The sequence below is a fragment of the Tachysurus fulvidraco genome, chromosome 15 (assembly GCF_022655615.1).
Source record: "Tachysurus fulvidraco isolate hzauxx_2018 chromosome 15, HZAU_PFXX_2.0, whole genome shotgun sequence".
Lineage (NCBI taxonomy): Eukaryota > Metazoa > Chordata > Actinopteri > Siluriformes > Bagridae > Tachysurus > Tachysurus fulvidraco.
Genome location: NC_062532.1, coordinates 2,685,290 through 2,695,629, shown reverse-complemented (window position 1 = coordinate 2,695,629; position 10,340 = coordinate 2,685,290). Strand labels below are relative to the sequence as shown.

The 10,340-nt window shown below is 40.9% G+C and overlaps 1 protein-coding gene across 1 annotated transcript; it reads right to left on the bottom strand.

Annotated features, from left to right (window-relative positions):
* Positions 1-3,611: 3,611 nt before the first annotated feature.
* Positions 3,612-9,984, bottom strand: c15h17orf75 (chromosome 15 C17orf75 homolog). The gene is made up of 10 exons (XM_027156880.2): positions 9,775-9,984; positions 9,430-9,504; positions 8,350-8,475; positions 7,649-7,777; positions 7,506-7,563; positions 7,313-7,432; positions 6,666-6,730; positions 6,396-6,535; positions 5,980-6,083; positions 3,612-5,123 (listed from the first exon to the last, which is right to left on the bottom strand). The coding sequence occupies exons 1-10, from the start codon at positions 9,915-9,917 to the stop codon at positions 4,905-4,907; spliced, it is 1,179 nt and encodes a 392-aa protein (XP_027012681.2). The 5' UTR covers positions 9,918-9,984; the 3' UTR covers positions 3,612-4,904.
* Between the last annotated feature and the right edge of the window lie 356 nt (positions 9,985-10,340).

Below are 10,340 nucleotides of genomic sequence, written 5' to 3'. Positions count from 1 at the left end.
TCGGCTTTTCCGGACGTCCTGCTCCTACGCTACTGATTTACGAGTTTATCTCCAGGAAAATACGGCTGTGTAGACCTTGAACTAGACCACAGGGAGCAGTACGAAGGGGTATCGGATAGGCCGAGGATGAGCCTCCACCGAAGCCAGCGAGATGGTGGTGGCAGACGTGAAGCCTGTGAATAAATCGATTAGGCGACTCGTCTGACGGATGGCCCTCCAAGAGAAATGGGACGCGCTGGAGAATTCATTTGGCTGGCAAGGGAGACATACCAGGGTTATTCATCTCCCTGCAAATTTGGCAATTTCCCAGAGCTCGTGGCTTAATTAGGCATCTCGCGCCTCTGGAGCTTCGGAGTGATGATGCATGCCACAGATGCACAGCACTGATCTGAGGGACGCGGTTGTTGATAATGAGAAATGAACTTTGTGGGTGTGAACAATGAGCGAGTCAGAGGGAAAGGATCTATTTACACTCCACACTATCATGCAAATGATTTGGTGTTCTGATACTCAGCCTGCTACATAAGCTAATTCATGCTTCATTACTCAGACAGGAAGTCACTGTGGTTACGTGTCATGGCCGAGCGGCTGAGAGCTTTACAGAGCTCATGGTTCTACATTTTACTTTTAGATTCATATGAAACACAAAACAAATGTTTTTATGTTTTTACAGCATTTAAAGCCCCTTAAACAAAACCTTAAGCATTCTCACAAGTCCAGTCGTGCAAACGCAACAAATACTTTATCTGTCCTTCAACTATCCTGCCATCTAAGTCTGGTACAGCAGATTTTTTATTTAATTTGAATAGATTTTTAATTATTTAAAAATATTAATCTCTCTCTCTCTCTCTCTCTCTTTGTGTGTGTATCTGTCTGTCTCTCTCTGTCTCGCTCTCTTACTCTCTGTGTCTGTCTGTCTGTCTGTCTCTCTCTTTGTCTGTCTCTCTCTGTGTCTGTCTATCTCTCTGTCTGTCTCTCTCTCTATCTCTCTCTGTCTGTCTCCCTCTGTCTGTCTGTCTCTCTCTTTCTCTGACTATCTGTCTGTCTGTCTCTCTCTGTCTGTATCTCTCTATCTCTGTCTCTCTCTCTCTTTCTGTCTCTCTCTCCTTCTTTCACTCTCTCTGTTACGAACTTTATGGAACCTAAAGGACATGTGTTGTTGTCTGTACACACCCTGAAGTCTTGAGAGAGGCAGATCTGTCTCTCTCTCTCTCTCTCTCTCTCTGTCTGTCTGTCTGTCTCTCTCTCTCTCTGTCTGTCTCGCTCTCTCTCTCTCGAGCCGTGAGCAGAACCTCCTCCATGTTCTCCATGACTGATGGTGACAGAACCGCAGTGAAGATGACGAAGTCCCCCAACAACAGAGCTGTGGGTTTGATCAGGTGTCTCTGTGAGAAAGATTTATGAGCCAGGGTCACTGTTTAACCGCTACGTGTCCTCTACTCACACTCACACACACACACACACTCACACACACACACTCACACACACACACACATACACACACTCACACACACACTCACACACACTCACACACACACACACACTCCACCTCCATTACTCACCTGTCTCACCCGTCCCTGCTGATGAAGGCTTATTGAAAATGAAGCCATGTGGAGAATAGAAGATGATTTCAGCAGGAAAATAACAGCTTTAATGGTGGACGCCTGCGTTCAGGACGGCAGGTGCTGCTTTCTGCTAACGAGGAAAAGCCCAAACACCTGAATGAACACAACATCTGCTCTGTTCTGCTCTTAAATGAGCCCTGAAGCACTTCCCATTTCTCCTGGAACATTGATGTGCATGAAGAACATACAGTAAAGACAACTCTGTGGGTAAAGTCGCTCTCCTCAAGCATCTGGGCATCAGGTGCATCTTATTAACCAGCTCTGATTACACACCTGAGGTCAAGAGGATGGAAAGGATTTTTAAAGAAATAAAGAAAAAAGTAAGAAAAAAGTAAGAAAAGCCCTGATGTCATGCAAACAATCAGCACAAAGTGTAAAAGGGATCAGGATTCACTGAAATAAAATCTTTTTCATCTAATTTAGTGTCAAATTTAAAATAAAGAATGAAATTCGACTACTGAACAAAGACAACTCTTTATATTAAAGTAAGTCATTTAGATAGAAGTCCAGATAGATTTGTAGTAGCACACTGCCCTCTAGTGGGGGAATTAATAAAGTGCTGTTGTTAGCGACAAATAAAGGGATTTACAAAACAATAATAATAATAATAATAATAATAATAATAATAATAATAATAATAATAATGGGTTTATTTCATGAATCTATAATATTATATTTTATGTATAATAAAAAGGAGACAATTTGGCTTCAAAATTCAGCACTTTATATTTAAATATTTAAAATATTTATGATTTATTTTATTATTTTGGATCATATATATTTGATATAACAATAATATTTATAATAAATATATTATAACAAATATATTAATATTTGTAATTATTCGACATAGTAAACAAACTACAGTATGTAAAGCTAGATATGTATTTCTGTTTTAATTAATTATATATTATTATATCAATAAATAAAATATTTTTTGTTGGTGTCATTTTTGTGGTATATTTTGGATGCGGCTCCGGTAGCGGAGAATCGTTTAAATTTGTGTTTAATTTAATCTATTATAAAGATAATAGTTAAGAATAATAAAATGTAATCACTTCATTTTGAATATGTTTTATATTAATCCCACATGATAGATGTATTAAATAATTTCAGGTTATTTCTCCTTATATTCACAGTTAGTCACATTCAGGCTCACGCTGATTACAGAAGAAACACCAGAGGAATTAAATCAGTGATCAGATCAACAAAAACTTATTTAATGTAAAAATAAATAAATAAATATTTCAGGTCACTGATAGTGATGAGGAGAAATTCGTTATACTGTGCAGTGACGATGATGATGATGATGAAGATGATAAACTTCACAATAAAACAATCACAATACACACAATGATGGACAATTATCTGCCCCCTCGTGTTAGCTTATAGATATTTATTTTATTAGTGTTAGAAGTGACGATTTGATCCAAGATGTTACTGTGTGATTAGATGTGTGTGTGATTAAATGTGTGTGTGATTAAATGTGTGTGTGATTAAATGTGTGTGATTAGATGTCAGGTGTGTGATTAGATGTCAGGTGTGTGATTAGATGTCAGGTGTGTGATCAGATATGTGTGTGATTAGATGTCAGGTGTGTGATTAGATGTGTGTGTGTGATTAGATGTCAGGTGTGTGATTAGATGTGTGTGTGATTATATGTCAGGTGTGTGATTAGATGTGTGTGTGATTGGATGTCAGGTGTGTGATTAGATGTGTGTGTGATCAGATGTGTGTGTGATTAGATGTTGGTGTGATTAAATGTTGGTGTGATTAGATGTTGGTGTGATTAGATGTTGGTGTGATTAGATGTTGGTGTGATTAGATGTTGATGTGATTAGATGTTGGTGTGATTAGATGTCAGTCGTGTGATTAGATGTCGGTTGTGTGATTAGATGTTGGGGTGTGATTAGATGTTGGTGTGATTAGACATTGGTGTGATTAGATGTCAGTTGTGTGATTAGATGTGTGTGTGATTAGATGTCAGTTGTGTGCTTAGATGTGTGTGTGATTAGATGTCAGTTGTGTGCTTAGATGTCAGTTGTGTGATTAGATGTTGATGTGATTAGATGTTGGTCTGATTAGATGTCAGTCGTGTGATTAGATGTCGGTTGTGTGATTAGATGTTGGGGTGTGATTAGATGTTGGTGTGATTAGACATTGGTGTGATTAGATGTCAGTTGTGTGATTAGATGTGTGTGTGATTAGATGTCAGTTGTGTGCTTAGATGTGTGTGTGATTAGATGTCAGTTGTGTGCTTAGATGTCAGTTGTGTGATTAGATGTTGATGTGATTAGATGTTGGTCTGATTAGATGTCAGTCGTGTGATTAGATGTCGGTTGTGTGATTAGATGTTGGGGTGTGATTAGACATTGGTGTGATTAGATGTCAGTTGTGTGATTAGATGTGTGTGTGATTAGATGTCAGTTGTGTGATTAGATGTGTGTGTGATTAGATGTCAGTTGTGTGCTTAGATGTGTGTGTGATTAGATGTGTGTGTGATTAGATGTCAGTTGTGTGCTTAGATGTGTGTGTGATTAGATGTCAGTCGTGTGATTAGATGTCAGTTGTGTGATTAGATGTGTGTGTGATTAGATGTGTGTGTGATTAGATGTCAGTTGTGTGCTTAGATGTGTGTGTGATTAGATGTCAGTCGTGTGATTAGATGTCAGTCGTGTGATTAGATGTGTGTGTGATTAGATGTGTGTGTGATTAGATGTCAGTTGTGTGCTTAGATGTGTGTGTGATTAGATGTGTGTGTGATTAGATGTCAGTCGTGTGATTAGATGTCAGTTGTGTGATTAGATGTGTGTGTGATTAGATGTCAGTTGTGTGATTAGATGTGTGTGTGTGATTAGATGTCAGTTGTGTGCTTAGATGTGTGTGTGATTAGATGTGTGTGTGATTAGATGTCAGTTGTGTGCTTAGATGTCAGTTGTGTGATTAGATGTCAGTTGTGTGATTAGATGTGTGTGTGTGTGATTAGACATTGGTGTGATTAGATGTCAGTTGTGTGAAAACCGAACAATACCTATGCTTTTTTTAAGTAACATCCCTTTGATTGGATTCACAACACAGAAAACTTCACAGTCAGCAACACAAACCGTGTGGATTTCATCTCATGTCCGTTCTGCCCCCTGCAGGCCAAGTAGCATCACTGCACCATGAGCCTGAGCCCAGAGCAGCTCCCAATCGAGCTCCTGATCACAGACTGAGAGGAAAGTGGAATGTACACAGATGTTGGACACTGATGTGGTTCTCAGTAGTAAATCATCAGCGTTACTGCTCGGGGATCACAGCCTGCTCACTGAGGAACTCCTCCAGCACACGGATGATGCTGCAGGCTTCAGGAAAGCCGCTGTGTTCGGCTCGAGCGTTCTGCAGGAGGACGTCTCCGTTTCCGCAGCTCTGAAGGAACAGACAGCAGCGGAACAGAGCGTAGTGGCTCATTTCTGCCTGACGGATAAAACGCTTCAGGTTGTTCATGTCCTGGATGGCCTGTTTTTTTAAAAAACACACACACACACACACACACACACACAATAACTGATCCGTGTTAACCCCAGTGTTGACATTTAGATCAGCAGAAGTCACGACTCAGTAGAGATTCATTTTTAATTCACTTTTCATTCCAGACATCAGATCATAGTTCAGATCACTGTTCAGTGCTTTTTAATAACGTCCTCCAGCAACACATAAAACAGTATCACCCCCTAGTGGCGAAAAAGTCTCATTACAGACTATTAATTGAATAAACTAAACACAAAGTGAAATAGTAATTGTAGCGTCCATAACTAACTTCTTATATAAATCTAATAAACCAGTAGAGAGTCACATGACCTCCGCTGATGATGTCATACCATAAAGCATCAACAATACCATGGATGATTACTGTAGTAGATCATTAATAAGAACATAATCAGAAGGTTTAAACATCATTAAACTCAACATTTACTTTTACACTTTAGAACTGTATTATTATGTTACACCTGGCCTAATGAAACACTTTTAAATCCTGATCATTTACATTAAATGTAGTTTTAAATGAACAAGGAGCTGAACAGTGTCCTTAAAATAAATCAGTCTCATCAAACTACAATGCGCACACACACACACACACACACACACACCATGTCCTCTTTCTAACCTGTATAGAGATTTATCTACGGTTTTATAAAGCCCTGCTGCATGCTCACACACACACACACACACACACACACATACACACACGCACAATGTCCTCTTTCTAACCTGTATAAAGATTTATCTACTGTTTTATAAAGCCCTGCTGCATGCTCTCTCTCACACACACACACACACACACACACACACACACTCACACACACACACACACCTTCAGCTTGAAGTTCTCCAGGATCTGGCGCAGGATGAACGGGTTAAAACGCTCAGCTGCGTTCACAAACGCCTGGATCCACTCGTCACAGAACCGGTTAGTGACTGGAACCAGAACAAAACGTTTACGTGTGTGTGATGTAAGTATGACACGTGGACTGCTGTATCATTTATATCTACAATATCTGATTATATATATATATATCCATAACTTCTTACTACACTTATTATTAGTGTTAGTGCTTCCCTAGTGGTAGAATACTGTAACTGCAGGTAAATACACAATGATAGATTATTGTATTTTTTGTGTGTAAATTATGAAGGTAAAATAAACAGAAGGAAATATCAGTTTATTTGAATTCAGTTTCAGTTCTCGCATCACTTCATCATCATTTCCTTTCTGAAACTAAACCTAACCTGCGTTGGTGAAGGTCGTCTCCCCGCTGGAGCAGTCGATCAGCAGGGTCGAGTTTGAGGCCTCAGAAATGGCTTTACACAGCGAGGTGGAGTTTGGTTCCTCCTGCACGAGACCCTGAAGACTCGCCGCTTTAATAAACCTGAGGACCAAATAATAAAAACACTTTCAGAAAGTCACACTCTACAATCCGAAGGTCATAAACAGAACACACACACACACACACACACACACACACACACACACACACACATTTAACACAGTAATCGTACCTCGCCACGTCTGTTTTTGTCCTCTCGTCAGCTCCGATCACCTCCACGTTAGTGTGACTCAAAGCCTGCAGAAATCAGAGAAATCAGAGAGCTAATGGACCCACAATGCACTGCACCTAGGCTTGCTTCTATTTCTAACTGTCGCAACTAAGTGGGCGTGGCCTATTCACCTGTCGTTCCCAGTTAAGACCTGACCATTATGCTTGTCAGGTGCAACAATGGAGGTGTGGCCTCTGTACCTGTCAATCTGAGTGTAGGAGGTGTGGCCTCTGTACCTGTCAATCTGAGTGAAGGAGGTGTGGCCTCTGTACCTGTCAATCTGAGTGAAGGAGGTGTGGCCTCTGTACCTGTCAATCTGAGTGAAGGAGGTGTGGCCTCTGTACCTGTCAATCTGAGTGAAGGAGGTGTGGCCTCTGTACCTGTCAATCTGAGTGAAAGAGGTGTGGCATCTGTACCTGTCAATCTGAGTGTAGGAGGTGTGGCCTATGTACCCGTCAGTCTGAGTGAAGGAGGTGTGGCCTCTGTACTTGTTTACTATCCTGACACAATTAAACACCTTTCAAGCCTCAATCAGTCTCAATTTCCACATCTACAGTCACAGATTTCGGTTTTAAACACAGAACGTTGTTTAAGGAGTCGTTCCTTACAGCATGAAGCAAAGCGGCGATGTTGCCTTGCACCAGCTGCACCACTCGGTGGACGTGCATGACGGACTCCTCGTACCAGCGGCTCAGATAGGGTCGGACCTCCGACTCCAGATTCTGCATCTAACACAGAGCGACTCACTTAAAACACTGACATGCTGACATCCTTTTAGAGAATTACAGATACGAATCTTACTTCTGGCGTCAGGCTGCTCTGGAGACCCTGCATGTATTTATCCAGCTCGATTCTGAACGTTAGCAGGTTAAAGAAGTTCACTACACATGAAATTATATCATACATTCAATTATAAGATGCCACTTTGTGTGGATTAAGGATATAAGTTGAGGCCTTTCTCTGAGCCTCCGAGGAGACACACCACCCAGCCGTTACCGTTCGCCTCGGGCTGTTCTGGAGATTTCTCCTGCTCCAGGAAGCAGCAGTAACACCCCACGGCCTGCTCAGGAAGGCTGGAAACACAAAGGAGGTTTAAGTAAAAAACCCAGAGACTTTAAAATATAAGCATTTATAAAATCTATTTCATTTGGATTGGTTTATTATTTTGCTGTCAGTATATTTTAATGGCTGCTGTGGTTACGTCCATGTCCATCAGAATGAATTCCTGTAAATCCAAAACTTTTATTTTTCTGTTTAACAGTGAAAATATCAGACTACCATAAATCAATAAATGTTTGTTACTATAGTTACCAGGGATACCATTGTATATCCATGGTTATGGATATCTTACATTAAGGACAGTAGTTAAGTTTTTGTCCTGAGGGTGTGTGAAGGAGGCGTGGCCTGTGTGAGTATCAGTGAAGGAGGCGTGGCCTGTGTATCAGTGAAGGAGGCGTGGCCTGTGTGAGTATCAGTGAAGGAGGCGTGACCTCTGTGTGAGTCTCAGTGAAGGAGGCGTGGCCTATGTGAGTATCAGTGAAGAAGGCGTGACCTCTGTGTGAGTCTCAGTAAAGGAGGTGTGGCCTCTGAATTGTGAGTGTAGTGGTTTTCCAGGTTAGTTAATAAACTCCCGTGAGTGTTCTACCTCAGCTCCACCGTAGCGATATTGCCCATGCCACCTAGAAGGGCTCCTTTACTAAGCCTGCGTGAGATGTAGCTTCGCAGCTCAGGCTCCGCCTCCGATGGCAGGCTGCTGTCCAGTAGAGTTAGACTACAACAAACAAGAGGTGGGACTTTGGTTCTCATTAAAGCTCAGAAGGAAAAAACAGTGAAGTTGGAAAAGAAGGAGTCATGAGCAGCAGAGTGAGAGAAGCTGTGATGGGCTTCGCTATCTGTGGGAGGAGGACGAGATCAGAAAGTCCTGCAGAGTGACCACAAGTGTGTGTGACCACATGTGTGTGTGACCACATGTGTGTGTGACCACAAGTGTGACCATGATCTCTGATATAGCTAAAAACGGTTTTTTTATTAAAAAATCTATCTTAAATAGAATTGAGTGCAAATGATTGTGGGTCCAGTTTTAAGTGGCGGAAAACTGCCTGTTTTTCACTGTTTATAATACACACATATATATATATATAATACTAATATGAAGCTCCATTTTAGAAGCTCTTCAGATGATGCAAAAGAGGTAAAAGAAAGCCATAAACACAAAAAGTGGGTATTATTTTTGGGTAGCATTCTCATTTTTTTATGCCGTGTTACTAAATACACTAAAGGTCTGCAAACATTTGCACTCAGCTCAGGGGGAAATGGATGAATAAACAGACAAGAAGCCAGAAGCAGTTTACAGAGTGAGATGATGATGATGATGTGACGTGACATACAGATAAGTACGGTGACCCACACTCAGAATTCGTTCTCTGCATTTGACCCATCAAGAGTGCACACACACACAGCAGTGAACACACACACACACCGTGAACACACACCCGGAGCAGTGGGCAGCCATTTATGCTACGGCGCCCGGGGAGCAGTTGGGGGGTTCGGTGCCTTGTTCAAGGGCACCTCAGTCGTGGCCGGCCCGAGACTCGAACCCACAACCTTAGGATTACGAGTCAGACTCTCTAACCATTAGGCCAAGACTTGCCCCAAAGGTCATGCATTGGCCGGGAATGATGATGATGATGATGATGATGATGATAAAGCTTCACACTGCACCTACCTAAAGTCCTCCTGACTCGTAGTGGAGTCGGCTCTCTTCTGACTCCATGATTCACTCTCCTCAGATGATTCACCTCTGGAGAGTTTATGAAGATATAAGTGTCAGTGTATAAACAGAACAGAAATGTAATAATAATTTATATAACGCTGTAAATGAGCAGGTCAGTAACACACAGATCTGTTGAAAAAAAACCCAGCATTTATTTAATATTCCTGACATTTGTGTCATTGTGAGATCCGAGTGAAATGGACACAGATGCTGTTTCTTAACAAAGTAATAATAAGAGAAACATAAACACAAATGTTTCCTGTTTAATAAGAGACAAACATGTCAACACGGTGTCACCTTTGGGAATAATATACAGCATAATAACAGCTCGTCTGTTGGGTTTTCTGTCCGTATGCTGCCAGGTCTTCGCTGTCGAAATCTGCATCTTTATCTTCTACGTCGAGAGACTCCTGAAAAGATGAAGTCTGAGATGTGAACATAGCTGCTGTGGCTAGCTGCGTCAACACTGCGGAGGGGAGCACTGCGCATGCGCAGGAGTCATCGGGGGGAAGCACTGCGCATGCGCAGGAGTCAACACTGCCGGCGGAGGGGGAGATCAAAGCGCATGCGCAGTGCACACGTCTGATCACGTCGAATGCTCAGTGTAATTTATTTATAGATTTATTTGAAAGTTAACTATCTTCCCAACAGATATTTTCAAGTGAAATAATGAGCTATAAAATAAAATAGAAAAGTAGAAAAGTGTTATCGATTTCCGATTTACTTTTTTTAATATATATATATATATATATATATATATATATATATATATATATATATATATATATATAAAGCAAAGTGAGCAAAATAACCTTTAAAATAATAAATACAATAAGTTCTAAGTTAAACTATGTGTACTGTGT